Source organism: Aquarana catesbeiana, linkage group LG13 (genome assembly GCF_042186555.1).
Source record: "Aquarana catesbeiana isolate 2022-GZ linkage group LG13, ASM4218655v1, whole genome shotgun sequence".
Classification (NCBI taxonomy): domain Eukaryota; kingdom Metazoa; phylum Chordata; class Amphibia; order Anura; family Ranidae; genus Aquarana; species Aquarana catesbeiana.
Window position 1 is genome coordinate 9,897,227 of NC_133336.1, and position 23,740 is coordinate 9,920,966.

At 42.8% G+C, this 23,740-nt stretch overlaps 1 protein-coding gene across 2 annotated transcripts in view; it reads left to right on the plus strand.

Annotated features, from left to right (window-relative positions):
* LOC141117264 (NACHT, LRR and PYD domains-containing protein 3-like) overlaps positions 1–23,740 on the plus strand; it is a 157,959-nt gene that overhangs the window by 58,359 nt on the left and 75,860 nt on the right. For both annotated transcript variants that reach the window (XM_073610028.1, XM_073610027.1), the window contains exons 4-6: positions 13,125–13,302; positions 14,830–14,895; positions 15,781–17,485. In XM_073610028.1, coding sequence (XP_073466129.1) covers positions 13,125–13,302; positions 14,830–14,895; positions 15,781–17,485 — 1,949 coding nt within the window. The remainder of the gene's footprint in view (positions 1–13,124; positions 13,303–14,829; positions 14,896–15,780; positions 17,486–23,740) is intronic.

The window sequence follows — 23,740 nt, forward strand, 5'->3', positions numbered from 1 at the left end:
ATTCATGATTTCCTGTACTGCATGTGGCACATACAGGATCAGAGCAGAATCTAGTACAAGCTCCGTTACTTTGTCTAGCAGCAAAATGCAGGCTGCTATGGCTCTCATACAACTGGGGGAGCCTTTGATGACAGGGTCTAATGAGGCTGATACATACATCACAGGCCTCTGTTTGTCTCCATGTAGCTGGGTGAGTACACCTGCAGCAAATCCATTGACTTCATGACAGAACAACGAGAAAGTCTTAGTATAGTCAGGAAGTCCAATGGCGGGAGCTTCAGACAAAATTTTAATAAGCTCCTTCATCTGCAATTCATTGTCCCATGTGAGTTTGAAAGGGTTTCTAGTGGTAGCCTCATATAGAGGAGCCATAAGTTCTGATGCATTTGGAATCCAGTCCCTACAATATCCCACTAACCCCAGGAAGGCACGTAGTTGCCGTACATTTTTTGGCTTTTCAAAGTTTTGTAGAGTTTTAACTCGATCTGGGGTTAGGTGACGGATTCCATGTGAAATGCAGTGACCCAGGAAGATCACTTTCTCTTGGCAGTATTGTAGCTTATCTTTGCTAACTTTGTTGTTACTGTTATAGAGAAACAGGAGAAGGCTTACTGTTTCTCTGCTACAAATGTCCTTTGTATCAGAACAAATAAGCAAATCGTCTATGTACTGAAGCAAAACTGTGTTTGGGTGTAAGGGGGACCATTGGTCCAATACTTGCTTTAACGCAGTATTATATTCAGAGGGGCTACTCACACAGCCTTGGGGCAATCTTGTCCATGCTAACTTTTGGGCATCATGGGTAAATGAAAAAAGGTGCCAGCAATCTGGGTGCAGGGGCACCGAAAAGAAAGCATTTGCAAGATCAATCACTGTAAAGCAGGTGCTGGAGGCAGGTATTCCACTTAGTAAAGTGCGGGGGTTGGGCACGATCGGGGTATCTGCCTCTATTATATTGTTAATGGCTCTCAAATCATGCACCATGCGATATGTCACCTGCCCACCCTTCTTGTCTGGCTTCTTTGCAATTGGGAACAGGGGTGTATTGACCTGGGACTTAATGGGTACAACAACCCCTGCTGCTTTCAGTTGAGTGATTTGATCCTTTATCCCCTCAGTCTGAGCAATACTCAGTGGGTACTGTTTAATCTGTGGGAGATGGGCTCCTGGTTTAATTTTTATCATGACTGGGGTGCAATCCAGCAGACCTACATCATATTTGCTGGTGGCCCATAATTCAGTGGGAATCACTTTCAATTCTGGTGGAAATGGCAGAGTGGAGTCTTGGATTAAAAATACTCCACAGGCAGAATTTAAAACTTCTCCTGATAGACTACTGACCACTTGGACTCCTGTAGGAGTGTAGTCTATGTTTGCTAGAATTTGGTTCAAAATGTCAGCTCCCAAAAGATTGGTAGGAACTGTGTCTGAAACTAACACTTTAGTGACAATTTCTGTTTGCTGTCCTAGCCTAAGTTTAAGTGGCTTGGACTCAACCAAATCAGTAGAGGTCCCGGTTAGGCCAACACCAGAGATAACATTTGTAGATAATAATCCTGGAGGTAAGTCCTCTATATTAAAAACACTTCGGCTTGCACCAGTATCAATTAAACAGGTTAATTCTGTTTCTCCTCCAGGATAGGGGAGTTCTTGTAAAAATACTTTTACTCTGGCCTCGGGACCATTGTCTCCCCTATTTAACATGATTGATACTGGCATGCCATTTTCCTATGCCTGATCCACTGCTTTTGGCAGAGAACTGGGATCAGCATGAGGGGCCTCTAAGCTCTTTTCTAGTCTACGGTCAGGAAGATGGCAGAATTTGGCTATGTGTCCTTCCCCATCACAATTGTAGCATATAATTGGTCCCCGATTGCCATGATTTCTGAAATTGCCTTTGCCTCTACCTCTTCCTTTTCCTCTCTGCTTCCCCATGTACATTACCTTGGGTTTGCTGTCTTTTTGGTTAATCCTGTTTTCTATGGACAACAGGATAGGCAGGACGTCTCGAATAGACATATTGCCTGCCTCAGGCCTTGCTGTGAACAACTTTTCTTTCAACTGGGGTATTAAACCATCAAGAAACCTTTGTTTCACCAGTTGTGTAGATGGACTTGCAGTTTCTCCCGCCTTCTCTTCCTCTATTTTAATGCCTGCTTCCTCAGCCATCTCACTTAACCGCCTCCAATAAGCCCCTGCTGCTTCCTCTTTCCCTTGCTTAGCATTCATAAATTCAGCATGTCTGGTTTGTCCATATATTTGGGGCAATTTTTCCTTCAATTTCTCACAAACCTCCCGTCCACTAACCATCTTACCTAGATTTTTGACGTCTACACCACATTCTTTAAGTATATAGCCAGACATGTTGCTTCCCACTGCTTTAATAAGAAGCTGATGAATGTCAGTAGCAGAAGCCTCATATGCTTCCTGTGCAGCACTAAGTTTGTTTGCAAACCCAATTGGATTCTTTCTAGGATCTCCCAATCCTTCTAATATGGCTCTCATATCTTGGGGACTAAAAGGTACATGCCATTTAATTTGAGACTTACTGTCAACAGCATCACCTTCAAAAACTAATTGGGTTCTGACAGGATAAACTGCAACAGATTTCTCTATGCCAGGGGCAGAAGGGCTGGCATCTCCCTTCCTTCTCTCTTCATCTTGCTGCCACAATTTGGAAATTATGGTTTGCTCTGGAAGTTCAGACTCTATCTCTCTTTCTCTGGCCAAAGCCTTAAGTTCAGAGAGATCCAGGTTTGCATATGTGCCTTTTGATTTATGCCAATCATCTGTTTCTAGGATACGAGCCAAATCCCTCTTTGTAGGTTGATATGGGGCTGTTAAACCTCTGCTCTCTACTATATTGCATAGCTCATCTTTTGTGTGTTCCATGTAATCTAATTCTTTTACTTTTGTGCGTGGACCCCTTAAAGCCAAACTGGCAGCCACATAAGGTGGGGGGTCCTCCTCTACAGAGTCTTCTGGCCAAACGTAGTAAATTTGGGCAGTACTTTTATTAAATATCTCCGTCAAGCCAGTTTGATTTGCTACTTTAGCTTCTGTCTCCCATGTGCAAGCTATTCTCCACGTTCCTTCACTGCACAGTAGTGGGCCATAATCGTGCAGAAAAGTTTGCCATACTTTTAAATCAAAAGTCCCTTCAGATTTTAAAGGTTTAGCTGTTCCCTTTGTCCATTCTACCCATTTATCTAGGGGCTCAGTATAGGCAGAACCGTACCTTCGGTTCATATATTCTCTAGCGCTCATCTTGCGCTGGGCATTTTCTGAAGGCCTCTCTCCCTTCATTCCCTTAATTAATTTAATGCCCATAATGACTGGCCAGTCTTCTCTCTTCTCTACCTGTGCCTATACCCTCTTGCCTCTAAAACAAATAGTACAGCAAATCTGCAGATTTACAAGAATAGTCTCCACTTATCTACGTGGATAGAAGGGGTTTATGACAATAGACAAAACACTCATTAAGAGACCCTCCTCGTCTCTTCTCTTCTCTGTGAGTTTTATCTGACCCTACCATGCGCCTCTGACCCAGGTCGCCCACAAGGAGTCAACGCAGGGAACTGCAGAGGATTTTCCCTATCCACACACAGTCCAACCCGTGAAGGGGGACACAAACACATTCACACACACACACGTTACCCAACCAGAAAGGTCCGAGAGTGGTCTGGTTTCCTTGAGAACCGACAGATAGGATACATAGGAAAAGGCAGAAATATAGCAAGCTTAAGGGCAGCTTACCTAGCCGGCATTTGAGGTCTGCGTTTCCCGATGATCCCGATCGAAGCGCGGTTCCTTCTGGAGACTCTGCCAAACTCCTGGCTGGCTCGCCAAGACTGATATGACTGATTTCTGATTGGGACTCTAAAACAAAGTTAATACTGCAGCTGCAGGAACAGATTCACAGGACTCAATCACTGTGTTTAAAATGTCCGTTCAGTGAAAAATTTATTATTACATGTTATTTTATACATAGATAAGAAAGGGGTGGTGTGAGATGTTATTAAAAAGTAACAAATAGCAATATGTTATTAAAAGCTAACAAATAGAAATATATTATTAAAAACTAGCGAATAGAACAATTGCAAAAGTTAAACCTTGAAAAGGGAGGGGGGAGTAGAGAGCGTTTAGTAGGAGAAGTGTCTGTGTGTTAGGTGAAGGTTACAGAACACATTTCAACAGTGAGAACAAAATGGATTCTCTTGTGCTTAAATGAACAGTACAATGAATGTCCATGTCACTAGTAACACCCATATTTGCATATATACTTTAAATGGCTATAGTCTAAAGATAAGCAACATTACTCCACCCATTGTCCTGACATAGCAACTCAAAATAGAAATATCTACCCAGCTAAATCACTCCTCTGTCCTCTATCCTCCATCCTGTTAACCTTCAGAAACCATCACTAACATTTATGTGTTTCATATATTTTTTCAGAAACTTTTATCACTTAAAATAATAATGAACTTAAAATCTTCTAACAGCTGGACACAATCCCTTCATTTATAGAGACAATGACACCTGAAAATCAGGAGAACATGGATCAAGCTCTTCATGGAGCAATATATGCTTCTGGATCAGAATTATCAATAACTTGAAGTGCATAATGGCAGGAAGCTTTGGGGGGGGGGGGGGGGTAACCTGTTCTTAACATATACAGTTCTTAAAAAAAAATTAAAAAGCAAGTTTAGTTTGTTTACTAATAAAGTTGTACTTTTATTTCAATTTCAAGAATAATACTTTTATATACATTTCACCTTCCCAGTGTAACAAAATGACTTTCAACTTGTAAGGCCTCATGTACACTGCTGTTGGTAAACGGACGTTCAGAGGCAGTTGGATGCTTTTAAACGCGGCTAAACATGGTAACTCACATTTAGCCGCGTTTCGTTTACAGGTGTTTTTCATTTTAGGCTATTTTTTTGCAAACGCTTCAAAAGGCAAACGCGGCAAAACGGATGTTTTAAATGTGGCTTACTATCTGTCAAGTTAAATCGTTCAGGAGAGGTTGTAAAAATGTCCCGTGTACATTAAGCCTAAAACTACTCTACACTTTTTTTCAAAAATGTAAATTTTTCCAAAAAAAAGGGAAAAAACTGTTTCCTGACAGGCTCTATGGCAGCAAACATGTGGGTTGGCCCCGCCTCCATATCTACCCAATAGGACCCCTCCCTATAAATTTCAGCTCTGAGCTCCTAGACGTGTTCCTTTTTTGTCCTCCTCCGTAGGACCATATGTTTTGGTTCTCCTACCTGAAGACGATTTTCCTACGCTCAAGTTCGGCTGTACGTTATAGTGTCACGTTTCTCCGATAGGCCTTAACTGTTAAGCAGGGTATGGAGTGTATTGCAGAGTAGCGCTGAAGAGCTGGAATCATGTCTACCATTGAAAAGACAAGTGCGCATAGGCCTGATTGCCTAATAGGGCGTACACACGGTCGGACTTTGTTCGGACATTCCGACAACAAAATCCTAGGATTTTTTCCGATGGATGTTGGCTCAAACTTGTCTTGCATACACACGGTCACACAAAGTTGTCGGAAAATCCGATCGTTTTAAACACGGTGACGTAAAACATGTACGTCGGGACTATAAACGGGGCAGTGGCCAATAGCTTTCATCTCTTTATTTATTCTGAGCATGCGTGGCACTTTGTGCGTCAGATTTGTGTACACACGATCGGAATTTCCGACAACGGATTTTGTTGTCGGAAAATTTTATCTCCTGCTCTCCAACTTTGTGTGTCGGAAAATCCAATGGAAAATGTCCGATGGAGCCCACACATGGTCGGAATTTCCGACAACACGCTCCGATCGGACATTTTCCATCGGAAAATCCGACCATGTGTACGGGGCATAACAGTTTGCAGGTGGCCATTATCTGCCCTGAAAGCCCGGTGTGTGTATTGATATGATGTTTCAGCCGAATCAATCGTAGGTGGGTGGTAAGCAAGTATCGCCTTCATGGCAGCAGTGTGTATGTTTGTTGTTTGTTTTTCTTCATCTGCCTTTTTTTCTCTTCAATATGTGTCTAGCAAGCGGCTGGCTCCCTGTGCACTCCATCCGACGCTCCCTCTTACTTCCGGGTTCCGTTAGCGCATGCGTGGTCCCGGAATGAAAGCGAGGCCTGGTTCACGCATGCGCACGAGTATTGCGGGCCTGGCGTGGCCTTGACGTCACGCAGTGCCACTTTTTAAAGCCTGGGGAGGCCTGCAGACCTTGGGAATGATCGTGGGCATAGCGGCGACTTCCCTGAGCACCTGCAGAGCCTACCCCAGGTAAGTGCTAATTCAGAAGGGTCTGAATTTTGCCTTACTAGTATCTGATGTCTTGTCTATTCCACCTGCAGTGATTTCTGAATTAGTTATGGACTTTTCACTGCCCCTTGGTGGCCAGCCTTCTCGCAGCAGGTAAGATTTGGAAACTGTGTCTTTACTTTACTCTGCCTGCTGTGGGAGAAGAGAGTGGAGTGTAGGGCATTATTTCTGACCTTGTGCTTTTCTCTCTCTATTTCTGTCTTTCCCTTTTTCCTCAGCCCATCTAGGTCTAATCAACGAAAAAGTAGTTCCCGCAGAAGGAGCGGGTCTTCTAAATCACACCACCAGCACTCCTCCTCTGGTTCTAGACACCATGGATCCTCCTCTAAGTCCAAAGACCACAGTAGAGGCTCTCCTCACCCCCCCTCATCTCACAGTAAGGGGCCGGAGAGATCATGTTGGGGATGCAATGCCCCAGTTCCTGCCAGCAAGTCTCTTTGTGTCCGCTGTTTCTCTAAAGCAGCTAACAACAGGGAAGGTGCAGACCAACACCTGGAAACACTAATTAAGCGGGTTGTGAAAGAGTCGCTACAGGAGAAAGACACTGGAAAGCCTTGTGATTCCCCTCCAGATCCACTGATTTCCCTGTCAGGAGAGGGACAAGTCCATGAGACGTGGGAGTCTTCCCAACCTAGTCACCAGTCAGCTCCCTCTTCAGATAGCGGGTCGGAAGCAGATGATCCTGGGATGGGCTTTGAATACGCCTTGGTTCCCTCTCTGGTGAAAGCAGTTAAAGAAGCTCTGAATTGGGAAGACCCAGTAATTTCTCCTCCTAAACAGAGAACATTTTTCAAACAGCTCAGTAAGGAGCATCAATATTTTCCTTTTCTCACTGAAGTAGGAGCCATAATTTCTGAAGAATGGGGCAATATGGATAGAAAAATTTCTATGCAATCTAAAATTTCAAAACTATATCCTTTCAAGGAAGAAGAGGTTAAACACCTTGAGTCAGCTCCCTTGGTGGTTGCAGCATTAATGAGACTTGTGAGGTATGTGACTCTCCCTCTGGAAGATACAGTCTCATTTGAAGACCCTTTGGAGAGACAGATTGATTCTGACCTAAAACAGATTTATTTGTCAGCAGGCACAGTTTGCAAGCCTGTCCTGGCCTTAGCAGCAGTCCCTAAAGCCTTAGAGGCATGGTCAGACAATGTGGACGAGTCTCTTAGAGTTATCTCTGAAGAGGTAGCCAAAGGCTCCCCTATTCAGGAAATCAGGCTGGCATCTGCCTTTCTGGGGAGGCCTCTATTGATGTTATTCGCCTAGTGGCCCAGGTGATGTCTGCGGTCACCGCCCATCAGGCCTTGTGGCTCCGACCCTGGTTGGTGGATTCAGCTTCTAAACAAGCTTGGTGCCATATTCCATTTGAAGGCATGTCTCTTTTTGGCAACAAGCTTGATAGCGCCATAACCCGGGCTACTGGTGGGAAGTCGGAGGTCCTCCCTCAGGATAGGCGTTTACAAAACCAGAAGCGCACAATCTCCTCAGGCCACACCTGGGTCTTCAACAGCACTCCCAGGCTAAGATTTATGCCTACAAATCTTCCATGTTCAGAGGAAAAGAAACAAGTTCTGTTAGCTTACGTAAGCTCTTTATTGGATCAAGACGCAGCCATTCCTGTTACAGATGGTGAATGAGGCCCCCTCTATTCTTGGTGCAGAAAAAGAACGGCACATGGAGGCCAGTCATAGACTTGACTCATCTCAATAGGTTTATTTGAAAGGAAAAATTCAAGATGGAATCAGTATTAACGATCCAGCAGTCCGTCCATCCAGGGGACTGGTTGGTGTTAATAGACTTGAAAGATGCCTACTTTGACGTTCCAGTGGCAACAGACTTCCAAAAGTTCCTTCGCTTTGCAGTGGGCGATCAACACTTACAGTTTACCTGCCTTCCGTTTGGTCTCACGACATCACCTCAGGTGTTCTCCAAGGTTCTGTTAGCTGTTGTTGCTCTGTTCCGAGTCAAAGGAGGTCTAGACGACCTCCTCCTTCTAGCCCAGGTCTAAGGTCAACTTCTAAAGCACAGGAGCCCAGTAATTTCCACTCTCCAAGAGTTTGGGTGGCTCCTGAATTTGGAGAAAAGTCACCTGAATCCATCTCAGTCTCTTGTATTTCTCAGTGCTCATTTCAACACGTTGGAAGGCACCATCTCGCTACCCGAGGAGAAGATTGTGGTGAACCAGGACAGGATCCGCTCAACCCTCGCTTCATTTCACCTGTCTGCTTTTCAATGTCTGAAGGTGATTGGCACCATGGCAGCCACCATTCCCATGGTGAAGTGGGCGCAATGGCACACTCGCCCATTTCAGAAGGGATTCCTCCAACAATGGGATTCCCCCAGCAAGAGTCAGTGCATCCTCATCACTCAACACATGAGTGTCTCTCCTTTGATGGCTCCAAGGGAAAAATCTCCACAACTGCCACTTGATCCTTCCCATCACATGGGCTACAATAATCTCAGATGCCAACAATCGGGGCTGGGGCGTTCATTGCCTATCCGAAATAGTTCAGGGCAGATGGAACTCACCGTCCCAAGGGATTGTATCCAATATTCTGGAATTGCGGGTAGCCTTTCAGGTGCTCAGGTCTTTCCACCATCTGATGGAAAACTCCTCAGTGATGCTCCAGTTGGACAATACAACTGCGGTGGCTTACATAAGGAAGCAAGGTGGAACTCGCAGCTGGTCTCTCCTACGAGAGGTGGAGCCAATCATGAACTGGGCTCAGAAGAATTTGTCCAACATTTCGGCAGTTTACATTCCAGGGGTTCAGAATGTACAGGCAGACTTTCTATCTCGTGTTCAAATGAACAACAACGAGTGGTCTCTACACAAAGAAGTGTCCAAATGGCTCCTAACACTGGGAGTGTCTCCAGAAGTGGATCTCTCTGCGTCCCCATGCAATTACAACTGACCAAGTACTATTTGATGTTCCGGGATCCCCAAGCTTATGGGATAGATGCCCTAACGGACCGGTGGAGGTTCAGCAAAGCATATGCCTTCCCTCTGGTACCTGCGATAATCCAGTTCCTCCGCAGGCTCAGAACAGAGGAGGTGGAAGTCATAGCAATAATTCCATTCTGGCCTAACAGGCCATGGTTTCCCCTCTTAACACTCCTCAGTTATCGAGACTCAATTCCTCTGCCTCTCAGGCCAGATCTTCTGTCCCAAGGCTAAACCCTGTATCCATGTCCTGCTCACCTACACCTCAGGGTCTGGTTTTTGAGAGGGGAAAGTTTGAAGCCTTAGTTTGCCCAGAAGAAGCCATTCCGACCCTTCTTAATGCCAGAAGAAAAAGCACTAATAGAGTTTATGAGTGTATCTGGTCCAAATTCACAGAGCATATGTTCTCTAGACCTAATCCTTGTGGTTCTCCAGAAGTCCAGGATATCCTTAGCTTTCTGCAATCAGGTTTGGATATGTCTCTAGCAGTAAGTTCACTTTGTGTACAAATATCATCCATCTCGGCGTTTACAGGAATTTCATGGGCTAATCACTCCCTGGTTCATCAGTTCTTCAATGGTGCTTTTAGATTTAGACCTCAAAGAAAACCGAGGTTTCCTAAGTGGGATCTCCCTCTTATTCTAGATTTTCTTTCCACGCTTGGAGGAGATCCTGACAAACCTCTATCAGTCAAAGATAGGGATGAGCTTCGAGTTCGAGTCGAACTCATGTTCGACTCGAACATCGGCTGTTCGCCAGTTCGCCGAACAGCGAACAATTTGGGGTGTTCGCTGCAAATTCGAAAGTCTATGGGAGAAATCAAAAGTGCTAATTTTAAAGGCTTATATGCAAGTTATTGTCATAAAAAGTGTTTGGGGACCTTGGTCGTGCCCCAGGGGACATGTATCAATGCAAAAAAAGTTTTAAAAACAGCCGTTTTTTCGGGAGCAGTGATTTTAATAATGCTTAAAGTGAAACAATAAAAGTGTAATATTCCTTTACATTTCGTACCTGGGGGGTGTCTATAGTATGCCTGTAAAGGGGCGCATGTTTCCCGTATTTAGAACAGTCTGACAGCAAAATGACATTTCAAAGGAAAAAAGTCATTTAAAACTACTCGCGGCTATTAATGAATTGCCGGTCCGACAATACACATAAAAGTTAATTGATAAAAACTGCATGGGATTTCCCCACAGGGGAACCCCGAACCAAAATTTTTAAAAAATTGGCGTGGGGTCCCCCAAAAATCCATACCAGACCCTTATCCGAGCACGCAACCTGGCAGGCCGCAGGAAAAGAGGGATGGATGAGAGAGCGCCCCCCTCCTGAACCGTACAAGGCCACATGCCCTCAAGATTGGGAGGGTGCTTTGGGGTAGCACCCTAAAGCACCTTGTCCCCATGTTGATGGGGACAAGGGCCTCATCCCCACAGGTTAAAAATGACAAGAGGCAGTTTTTGACAATTCCTTTATTTAAAGTTTTCCTCTTTTCCATCTTCTTTCTTCTATCTTCTTTCTTCTATCTTCCTTTGGTTTCTTCCTCCATCTTCTTCTTCCTCCGTATCCTCTGCTTTTTGCTCCAGTGTTCTCGTCCGGCATCTTCCTCCATGGCGTCTTCTTCCCTTCTTCGTTCGGGCCGCTCCGCATCCATGATGGGAGGCTCCCGCTGTGTGACACTACTCGTCTTCTGACACTTCTTAAATAACAGAGGGCGGGGCCACCCGGTGACCCCGCCCTCTCTGATGCACGGGGTCTTGACAGGGACTTCCCTGTGGCATTCCCCGTGACATCAGTCAGTTAAATGACACCCTCCGTTATTTAAGAAGTGTCAGAAGACAAGAAGCGTCACACAGCGGGAGCCTCCCATCATGGATGCGGAGCGGCCCAAACAAAGAAGGTAAGAAGACGCTGCAGAGGAAGATGCCGGACGAGAACGCCGGAGCAAGAAGCAGAGGATCGGAGGAAGAAGAGGATGGAGGAAGAAACCCGAAGGAAGATAGAAGAAAGAAGATAGAAGAAAGAAGATAATAGAAAGAAGACGGAAAGGGATACAGATATGGATAAGGGTGTGGTATGGATTTTTGGGGAGACCCCCACACCAAATTTTTTTTAATTTTGGCGTGGGGTTCCCTTTAAAATCCATACCAGACCTGAAGAGTCTGGTATGAATTTTGAGGGGGACCCCTACGTCATAATTTTTTTAATTTTGGCGCTGGGTTCCCCTTAATATCCATACCAGACCTGAAGGGCCTGGCATGGAATTTAGGGGGACCCCACACCAGTTTTTTTTTAAATTTAGGTTTGGGGTTCCCCTGTGGGGAAATCCCATGCAGTTTTTATCGATGAACTTTTATGTGTATTGTCGGACCGGCAATTCATTAATAGCCGCGAGTAGTTTTAAATGACTTTTTTCCTTTGAAATGTCATTTTGCTGTCAGACTGTTCTAAAAACGGGAAACATGCGCCACTTTACAGGCATACTATAGACACCGCCCAGGTACAAAATGTAAAGGAATATTACACTTTTATTGTTTCACTTTAAGCATTATTAAAATCACAGCTCCCGAAAAAACAGCCGTTTTTAAAACTTTTTTTTGCATTGATCCATGTCCCCTGGGGTAGGACCCGGGTCCCCAAACCCTTTTTAGGACAATACCATGCAAATTAGCCTTTAAAATGAGCACTTTTGATTTTGAACGTTTGAGTCCCATAGACTTCAATGGGGTTCTAACGTTCGTGCGAAGTTTTGGTCTGTTCGCAAGTTCTGGTGCGAACCGAACCAGGGGGTGTTCGGCTCATCCCTAGTCAAACACCTTACACTCAAGAACGTCTTCCTGGTGGCAGTAACATCAGCCAAAAGAGTGTCTGAAATCAGAAACTTAGGTTCAAAAGAGCCTTTCCTGACCTTTTTTTCCAGATAGAGCAGTGTTAATTCCCATGCTGGGCTCAAATCCTAAAGTATCATCTATTTTTCACGAAAATCAAGAAATTGTGTTGCCTACCTTTGGGACAACAGAGGGTCAAGATGTCCATCCCCTCGATGTGGGACATACTTTGAGTCAATATTTGGAAGTTATGGAATATTTTAGACAAACTGACTTTCTTTTCATTCTTCTACATGGAAAAAACAAAGGAAAACGGGCCTCAATTAGATCAATTTCTGCTTGGATAGTACAGACCATTTAAAGGGCTTATAAAGCAAAGGGTTTGGCTCCTCCAGAGGCAGTGACTCGGAGTATCTCAACCCCTTGGGCAGCTTCTCGTCATGTTGCACCTGAAGTTATATGTAGATTGGCCTCTTTGTCATCTATTCATACTTTTGTTTCCCACTATTGTGTTAAACCAGCCGCCTTGTCATCCATTCATTTTGGTTTGCAAGTACTGTCAGTTGACGGTGTTCAATAAATTTATTTTCTTTGCTCAGCATTGTTCCCATCTGGGTGTGTTTGGGGAGTTATTTCCCACACGTATGCTGCCATGGAGCCTGTCAAGAAAACTGAGAATTTATTATCAAATACTTACCATAATTTTCCTTTCCTGATAGGCTCCATGGCAGCAGGAGTCCCTCCCAATGCTTGGAGTAGGCTAGTTACGGAACACGGCTAGGAGTTCAGAGCTGAAATTTATAGGGAGGGGTAGTTATGAAGGCGGGGCCATGGAGGCTATCAGGAAAGAGAATTAAGGTAAGTATTTGATAATAAATTTTCAATTTTTTTCCCCATGGCTTCAAAATCTCTGGAAATGTTACATCACTAGTTATGATCTGATCAGAGATGTATACATACTTTTGGCCCTACCTGTATGTGTGTTTCAGACCTCCCTGGTAAGAATAATATGTCTGTTTCAGAAATACCGGACAATAAAAGAAGGATCGGGGGTCGCTTGCTTCTCTCACACCTTGTTACAAGATATTCAGGATCGGGGAAGAGGAGCTGTGCTTGGACTCTGGGAATGTCTCTATGCAGTGAAGAAAGATCATCCTCATCCTAATTTATTGGCAGTTCTGGATGAGATAAGACAGAAAGGTAACAGGACTTTGTGTTTGTAATAACATTTTAGTCAATCATAGGTTACATAGTTACATAGTTAGTAAGGTTGAATAAAGACACCAGTCCATCCAGTTCTACCTGAGTGAGTGTGGGTGCGTGTCTACAATTGTCCCTATCCCTGTACATTGTGTCTGTACAAGATGCTCTCATATTAAATTTTTATTTATTTAAGGTACCCATATAGCACTGTCAATTTACGCAGCGCTCCACACATACATCGCACACTCACATCGGTCCCTACCCTCAAGGAGCCCACAATCCAACACACATTCATATATTAGGGCCAATTTTGGACAGAAGCCAATTAACCTACCAGCATGTCTTTGGAGTGTGGGAGGAAACTGGAGTACCTGGAGGAAAAACACGCAGGCACAGGGAGAACATGCAAACTCCAGGCAGGTAGTGTCGTGGTTGGGATTTGAACCAGTGACCCTTTTTTACTGCTAGGTGAGAGTGCTACTCAGTACACCACCATGCCACAGTGGCACAGACTATTGCATGAGGGTGTGCACCCAAAAGCTCAAACACACATGTATGTATATATACACAATCACACACTTATAAATGTACACAAACATTTCTAAATGTATTAAAACTTGGACGGTGTCAGTAGGGCAGAGAATGGTGTCAGTTGGATAGTGGATGGTGTGAGTTGGGCAGTGGATGGTGTCAGTTGGGCAGAGGATGGTGTGAGTTGGGCAGTGGATGGTGTATGTAGGGCAGAGATTGGTGTCAGTTGGGAAGTGGACAATGTCAGTAGTTTTTTACTTTATTTTAAAAAATCTTTTAAAAAATAAAAAAAGGTACATTTAGCTACAGTTTTCCATTTTCTCTACGTATGGTGACTTTTGGGATATCTTATAATAAGAGCCTGTTTAGACACCTTTAAAATTCATATTTTTGTGGGTCTGCCTCAGATGGATGTGATCATGGCATAGATTTTTTTTTTAAGCTAAATAATCTTTATTATTAATCATATTATTAAGCATTAATATTAATCATTTTATTTTCTGTACCACCTATAATTTGTAGATTATCAAAAGAAAATAGGAAGGAAGATATATAGTGCAAGAATTTTTTTCTAAGTTATGATCTGCTTACCATAACGACCCTTGGGGGGAAGCCATGTAGTGTCCATTCCTGGGCCCCATATTCTCCTACAAACTTTTTTACATCTCCCCTTTTCATATACACATATTTTTCTTTTCTTATCGTATCATTCACTGCCTTTCCCCTTTCCCTATACTGAATGTTGATGGTGTTCGGAGTCAATCACCTCTGTGCAATCAACTTATGAGCCTTAAATAAGCATCTAGTCCCTGCAGTCTGTACAGTGAATGGTAATGTGTCCCCATCCATATGGCCTAATATACATAGCATTAGGTCTAATCCAAACGCTTCCCCAAATATGGAATTTACAGTACTAATAATTTCCTCCCAGTATCCATATAATTTGGGGCACCTCCCCAATGACATAGATTTTAATGATTTATTTCTCTATAGGTGAGGATTTGGTGGATCAGATTCTGTTGGATGAATTCGGACACTGCCTGACTCTGGAGTTGAAAGGTAATAGATAAAAAATTTTAACAATTTTCTCCAAAGTGCAGATCTGGTATTGCTATGTATTCCCAGAATTCAGACATTCCCTTTTAGGTCATAAAATTTACATAACAAAATGTGTTAACCCTTTTGCTGCCAGAGATTTTGCATTTTTTTTTTCATCTGCTAGAATGCACGTTTTTGACATATTTTCAGTAAAAAAACACACTAAAGCTACTTTTAGTACACATGACTGCAATATATTACCCAATTATAAGATTTATCTGAAATATAAAAAATGAGCTTGCATTGATGGCTTTCACCCGTGAAATGGCAAACTTCATACCCAAAACAGTTCATAGTGAGTTACCAGTACTTACATATAAGATACTATCTGAGAAAGTGAATGTCAGAATAATTACAAAACTGAACAAAGATGGCATAAACCAAGTGTGACTAACCTCATAGAGGAGACACCACCATTGCTCACTTGCTTCCCAAGTTTAATGTGAGCTTGTTGGTTTCAGTCTCCTGAAGTCACACTACAAATCATTAGAGCTCCCTCTAGCTACAGCCTAGTAATAGCATTAATGGGAAATCTATTTATTTACTTGCTACAAATGTGTACAGTATGTATGCATGTATGTATGCATGTGAAAAAGGGGTCTTAGACTCCAAGCCCCTCGAGGACAGGGACTGATGTGAATGAATAGTATGTAAAGTGCTGTTGGAGATATATTGGTGATCAATATAAATGCCTGTAATTAAAATAAACTACAATCAGTTTGTTTATACATCTAATCTTCCCTCAATATTCTGAGAACATAAGAAGTTACATTTTTCTTAGACTAAACATAGCAGTGTCAAATTCTGACTAACCTGAGCCATAAACTATTCTCATTCTATTCCCAGGTATTCAGGAAGAGCACAAACACCATCTGATGCAGAAGACAGAGACACTATTGGAGCATAGACCCCCAGGAACTACCCAGGAACCACAAAGATTCCTCATCAATGAGCGTTATGTGAACCTTATTGTAGTTTCCACTGATCAGTTTAAGCATCGTCCCCAGAATGAGCTAATACAGACTGGGGTAAAACATGAGGAATTCTTGAAAAAAACACAGACTGGACTGGAACACATTTCCCCCAAAAAGCTTTTCTGCTGGAACCAGCAGTCACAATGTGTACCACATGCAGTAATGGTGAGTGGAGTGCCAGGTATAGGGAAGACCACACTGATGCAGAAGTTTGTCTATGATTGGGTAAATGTAAAACATTACCAGAGATTTGCTTTTGTCTTCTTCTTCAAATTCCGGGACCTTAATAGAATGGAAAAGGTCAACATAGAGGAGATGATCCTTCATCAATATCCATATCTGGAGGGTCGGATTGGAGATATTTTTCAACAACCAGGGAGACTTCTGTTCATATTTGATGGGTTAGATGAAAGTATTCACCAAATGGATTTCAAATCAAGTAGACCCTTTGCTAACAAGACAATATCTGGGGAGATTGTGATCAGTTTGGTGAGGCAGAGTCTTCTTAAGGGTTGCTCTGTACTGATAACCAGCCGCCCAACCAGACTGGCATCAGTTGATACCAGTGATTTCCAGAGAATAGCTGAGATCATGGGATTTCTCCATGGAGACAGACTGACCTTCTTTAATAATTTCTTTGGAAATGGGGAATTGTCAGAAAAGGCTTTTCATTATGTGCAGGAGAATGACACGCTGTACACTTTCTGTTATATCCCATCATACTGCTGGATCATCTGTACAGTCTTATCAATGTGCTTCAGAGCCCAACCAACAATCACTGATCAGCTGATGACATCATTACCCAAAACAGTGACACAACTCTTTGTGACATTTGTCTCCAACATTCTAACCAATCACTGCCAGAATAAAGATGGTGACCATACTGTCCGGGAACTCCTGACATCTATTGGGTGGATGGCAGAACATGGAGTCATGAGTCACATGATTGTATTTGATGATCGTCATCTGGAGTCATTCCGTGTGAGAAATGACAAATATCTCTTTTCATGTTTCATGATGGAATCTGGTCAGCCTCCTGATGTGGATTACACCTTCTTACATCTCACTCTTCAGGAGTTTTTTGCTGCTTTAGTCCATTTTATTGCCTATAGTCCTGACAGATTACAGAAAACACTTGATGAGGCAGAATCTCACAAAGACGGCCGTGCTGAAATATTCCTCCGTTTCCTCTGCGGTCTCTCAGACTCTTCTACTAGGTCCATGTTAAAGTCTCATGTGGGAGAATTGTCTTCTCAGGCCACCAAACATGTCATCACCTGGATCCAGAAGAAAATTGCAGAAAAAGTACCTGACAAATCCCAAGCAGTCAACAGAGAGCTTCTTAATGAATTCTATTATCTCCATGAGAGCAGGAATAAGGCTCTGGTGTCACAATGTATTGGGTCAAATAAAGTTGGCTTTTCTAAAGTCCCCCTCAGCCCTCTGGACTGCTCTGTGCTGTCTTTTATCCTTCAATCCCTCAAAGAGACACAAGATGTAAATCTACGTTCATGTAACATTCAGGGTGAAGGATTGAAGAAATTTATACCAGCTCTACACAACATGAAGAGTCTGAGGTAAATAATAAATATGATTAACCACCATGCTGTATTAAATTGGTAATTTCAGGTGTTTTTCCCAGAGAAATTATGAATTATTGGTGTGATTTGTTTTCTATGATATGCACATATGTACATATCTATTAATGTGAATACATCAGATAATACTTAACCACTTAAGGACCAGCCTCGTTTTGGATTTTAGGTGTTTACATGTTTAAAACAGTTTTTTTTGCTAGAAAATTACTTAGAACCCCCAAACATTATATATGTTTTTTTTCTAACACCCTAGAGAATAAAATGGCGGTTAGTGCAATACTTTTTTTTGCACTGTATTTGCGCAGCGGTCTTATAAGCGCACTTTTTTTGGAAAAAATTAATTTTTTTAAATAAGAAACAAGACAACAGTAAAGTTAGCCCAATTTTTTTTTATATTGTGAAATATAATGTTACGCAAAGTAAATTGATACCCAACATGTCACGCTTCAAAATTGCGCCCACTCGTGGAATGGCGTCAAACTTTTACCCTCAAAAATCTCCATAGGCGATGTTTAAAAAATTCTACAGGTTGCATGTTTTGTGTTACAGATGAGATCTAGAGCTAGAATTATTGCTCTCGCTCTACCGGTTGCGGAGATACCTCACATGTGTGGTTTGACCACCGTTTTCATATGCAGGCGCTACTCGCGTATGCGTTCTCTTCTGCGCGCGAGCTCGTCGCTATGGGGGGGTTTAAAAAAATTTATATTTTTATTATTTATTTTACATTATTTTATTTATTTTTACACTGTTTTAAAAAAAAATTGTGTCACTTTTATTCCTATTACAAGGAATGTAAACATCCCTTGTAATAGAAAAAAGCATGACAGGACCTCTTAAATATGAGATCTGGGGTCATAAAGACCTCAGATCTCATATTTACACTAAAATGCAATAAAAAAAAAAAAAGTCATTTAAAAAAATGACATTGAAAAAAATATGCCTTTTAAGAGGCGTGGGCGGAAGTGACGTTTTGACGTTGCTTCCACCCAGCAGTGTCATGGAGACGAGTGGGTGCCATCTTAGCCTCACTTGTCTCCAGGCACAGCACGGAGTAGGGCGCGGTCGCCTCCGCCGCTACCGACTGCTCAGGTAAGCGGTGGAGGGCACCGGATCGCGGCAGGAGGGGGGGGGGGCCACCGATAAAAGTGATCTTGCGGTGAATCTGCTGCAGGGACCACTTTTATCAGAAAGCCGACCTCTGCACGAAAACGGGGATACCGGGGTTATGGCAGCTAGCTGCTGCCATAACAATGATATCCACCGACAAAGTTTGGACGTACATCGGCGTGCGGCGGTCCGGAAGTGGTTAAAGTGACTGTAAAGTAAAAGCAATTCCCTGCATTAAGGTAAAAAATAAGGATGAGCCGAACACCCCCCCGGTTTGGTTTGCACCAGAACTTGCGAACAGGCAAAAAATTTGGATGAACACCGTTAAAGTCTATGGGACACAAACATGAATAATCAAAAGTGCTCATTTTAAAGGCTTATATGCAAGTTATTGCCATAAAAAGTGTTTGGGGACCTGGGTCCTGCCCCTTCTAAAGGAAACACAAAGTCATGAATTCTCGGGTCTCGGCAAATAGATAAAAAACTCATTGAAAAAAACGGCATTGGTTCCCCCCCAGTCCATTACCAGGCCCTTTGGGTCTGGTATGAATATTAAGGGGAACCCAAACCAAAAATGTGAAAAAAAATTGCGTTAGGGTCCCTCCAAAATCCATACCAGGCCCTTCAGGTCTGGTATGGATATTAAGGGGAACCCTGTGCCAATTTTTTTTTTAAAAATGGCGTAAGGGGCCCTTCAAAATCCATATCAGACCCTTATCCGAGCACGCAACCTGGCAGGCTGCAGGGAAAGAGGGAGGGACGAGACAGCGTCCCCCCTCCTGAACTGTACCAGGCCACATGCCCTCAACATGGGGAGGGTGCTTTGGAGTAGCCCCCCCTCAAAGCATCTTGTCCCCACAAGGGCCTCATCCCCACAACCCTTGCCCGGTGGTTGTGGGGGTCTGCGGGTGGGGGGCTTATCAGAATCTGGAAGTCCTCTTTAACAAGGGGACCCCCAGATCCCGGCCTCCCTCCTATGTGAATTGGTAACGGGTACATTGGGCTTGATTGCTAAGCACGGCCATCTGAGATTGTAGTGCACCTCACCCTTCTGATTATTCATATATATATATATATATATATGAATAATCAGAAGGGTGAGGTGCACTACAGTGCACTATATATATATATATAGGGGGGTAGGACGGAGCTGTCAGCAGTGGAGGAGACATTACACACCACACCGCACACCATCTGGATCGCAGCTTGTTTTATACGCTTGTTAAGTTTGGTGCACTGAAGCACCCACTGAATGTGAGTACCCTCCTGGAGGATTTTCTTTTGGTTTAATAAAATATCCCTGCTTTATTACACTATGGAGTTCTTACTTCTCTCCTATACATGTGGATACTGACTGCACCTGTGAGGATTGTATTCTTATTATTCCATCCTGAGGGAGCCCAGGATTGGCCCCACTGCGTGTTTGACACAGTTTAAATACTGGGTCACACGAGTAGAGGTGAGCGCAAGCACATGTGGGGTGTCACGGGAGAGCACGTATTGTTTGCTGTGATTTGAGCACCTTTTTAGAAGATCTCGGAGGAACTTTTTTCTTATGGACACTGTTTACATACATTTATTTGGATTTTAACCCGTGGATTGAGCTGGACACTTGCAATACACAGGTTACCTGTGCACTTGTTGTTGTTTTTATTTATGCATGGTGCACTTTCAATGGGTTATATTGTTTTTTGCACAATGTTATATGCACTTTGAGGCTTAATTTTGCACTTTTATAGTATACATATATGATTTCACAGCTCATTTATAGTGGATTAATTTACTATATATGCACGTTATTTTAGTACATTTTTCAGCGCAGGCACATTTATTATTTTTATGCTGTGTATTTAAAGAGGTTGTGTTTTTTTTCCCTAATACATCCTATGCATTAAGGTGAAAAAACACCAGGCAGTGACCGCCCCCCAGCCCTCCGTTTTACTTACCTGAGCCCTGGAACTTCACCCAGTGGGGACACGCTGTCCCTCTGCCTGGGGTTCTCGGCTCTTGATTGGATAGATTGATAGCAGCGCTGTTAATCAAATCCAATGACGCGGGCACCGGGGGCGGGGCCGAGCCATACATTTGGCGGCTATGGACGCCAAATGATGGACTCGGGAGCGTGCCTGCAAGGTAACCCCCCGGGAAAGCGTTTCTCCTAGGGGGTTAAGTGATGTGGGGAGAAACCGCGAGACCCACCAAGGGACCCCAGAAGACGGTGTTTGGGGCCACTCTGAGCAAAATGAGCTGCACAGTGGAAGTAAGTATGATATGTTTGTTATTTTTTTTTTTAATAGAATGCAAATGTGGTGCCTTTTATATAGGTAAGAGCAACAGATTTGGTGCCACATCGCAAAACATATGGAAGCAAAACAAGGGCGCACACACTGCTTCAGGCAAAAAATGAACACACCCGGTCCAAGTTGCTAATCCCGGCTCATCACCATCAGTAATATCAAGAAGAAAAGAAATTGATTGCACACTCGAATCCAAAAGATGCTGTTGAAATTTTTTTATTGTCATAAGCCAGGCAAACTTGCAAGGATGAATAGTTGACGCGTTTCACATGAAAGAACCGTGCTTGTTCACAACAATTGAAATGTTCTCAGTACAGGATATTTAAAGGCATGTATCAAATCAAAGGCCTAACCCAAAACACCTGTAAACTGAGAGCAATCAACACAAAGCCTCACCAACGTAAAATCATTTCTTAATTGCTGAAAAAAAAAAACATCTTAAAAAAATATAAAAAACATCTTAATATGGTTACAGAATAATCAAAGATGTTCAATAGTCATGTGATATCTCCATTACGAATGCTAGTTTTATAAGACCGAGCGCTTCCGGCTCGTACTTGATTCTGAGCATGCGTGAACTTTTGTGCGCAAACTTTTGTACACACGCACCACAAGACACCTTAGGGATAGGTTTCAGGAACACCTACATAGCATAGAGAAGAAATTTTCCACCAATGTTGCCAAACATTTCAATCAATTTCATTAAGGTAATACCTCGGCTGTTGGTGTGCAAATTATAGAGAAGATTCATACACCCAAACGAGGTGGTGGTGTCTATAGACTTCTTTGTAAAAGGGACGTTTTTTGGATTTTTTATTTTAAGACCCACATTCCGTTTGGGATGAACTTTAAGTGGGATATCACACATTACTATGACTAGCTATTTCCCCTTGCTTCGCGTTTTTTTGCTGTGCATTTTTCTGTTTTTACTCTCTATTTTTGCATTCTAAAAAGCAACTGACTTTGGGTGGTTCATTTTTTCTCTGCCCTCTGTGTCTCCTGATCGTAGGTACTGTCCCAGTATCCATATGTGCCTTACCTGGGATATATATAAATAAATATAAAGTAGCTCCTTGGGTCATATTGTGTGGAATATTTGCAATACGCATACACACATATATAGTTTCCACAGAAGGGAAAAACAATTTTATTGATTAATATATTATATATTGTGGATATCTATATATGTGTATAGATTTTTTTTCTATTAAACATGCAGTTTTGCATTTCTATCATTCTCTTCTCCCCCTGGACAGATTTTAAGAGCCTTTTAAAATAAAGTATATATTGATATACATGATTTAAACTATTTAAAGATTCACATCATGTGTTTTTCGCTCATTTTTCAATTTTTGTTTTAAACACATTTCTTGTTTATATGTTTATATGTTCTATTCTTTGATTATATAAGATGATTTTACGTTGGTGAGGCTTTGTGTTGATTGCTCTCAGTTTACAGGTGTTTTGGGTTAGGCCTTTGATTTGATACATGCCTTTAAATAGCCTGTACTGAGAACATTTCAATTGTTGTGAACAAGCACGGTTCTTTCATGTGAAACGTGACAACTATTCATCCTTGCAAGTTTGTCTGGCTTTTGACAATAAAGAAATTTCAACAGCATCTTTTGGATTTGAGTGTGCAATCAATTTCTTTTCTTCTTGATTTCACAAAACATATGCACAGCATGCAAATTGGAAATCGTTATCGCCTACCCTGTTTCCCCGAAAATAAGACCTAGCGTGATTGTCGGTGATGGCTGCAATATAAGCCCTACCCCCTAAATAAGCCCTAACCTGTTTCCCCGAAAATAAGCCCTACCCTGAAAATAAGACCTACAATGACTTTAACTAGGGCTTATTTAGGGGGTAGGGCTTATATTGCAGCCATCACCGACAATCACGCTAGGTCTTATTTTCAGGGAAACAGGGTAGTTGGTAGGCATGTGGTACTAAATCACGACTACAAAGTGCCCAAAGTTACTTTCTCTGCACTTGATCGGATGCACATTTCGGATCAAGGCAGAAATTGGAACAAAATATTACTCCAACATGAGCAGAGATGGATTTTCAGATTACAGGCCACTATTTCCCAGGTCTGTGATGCTGATCCATATACCCTGATCTGTGAGGCTGAGCTGTATACCCTGATCTGTATACCCTAATCTGTGATGCTAAACTGTATACACTAGTCTGTATACCCTGATCTGTGAGGCTGATCTCTATACCCTGGTCTGTATACCCTAGTCTGTGATGCTGATCTGTATACCCTGATCTGTATACCCTGATCTGTATACCCTGATCTGTATACCCTGGTCTGTGATGCTGAGCTGTATACCCTGATCTGTATAGAGTGGTCTGTGATGCTGAGTTGTATAACAAGACACTGGTCACCGCCCACACCCATAACTGGCCTTCACAGTAAGGAGCACATGGAGGGCATATACATACAAGAAAAGGACAATTCCATAGCTCAACTCACCAACCAGTCTGCTGACCAACCAAATTTACCTGTCTAACCGTATGTTAAAAGCAGGGGTTTAGTTAGCACACATTTGCAAACGCACGTGAAAGCTGCAAGGCCTCGTCAAGGCACCCTGTATTACTTGCAGTCCTAACACTAAATTTATAAGTGTCTCCACAGTGGAAGCACATGCATTGAATGGATAGGTGTGAGACAGGTGAGCCTGGAGGCCGCCCTAGCCCCCTTAAAGGGACAGGACACAAACTGGACACCCAGCAAGAGCAGCAAAGGCGTCCAGTGTGTCCCCGACCCAAATATACAAACGTTAACAAGACACTGGTCACCGCCCACACCCATAACTGGCCT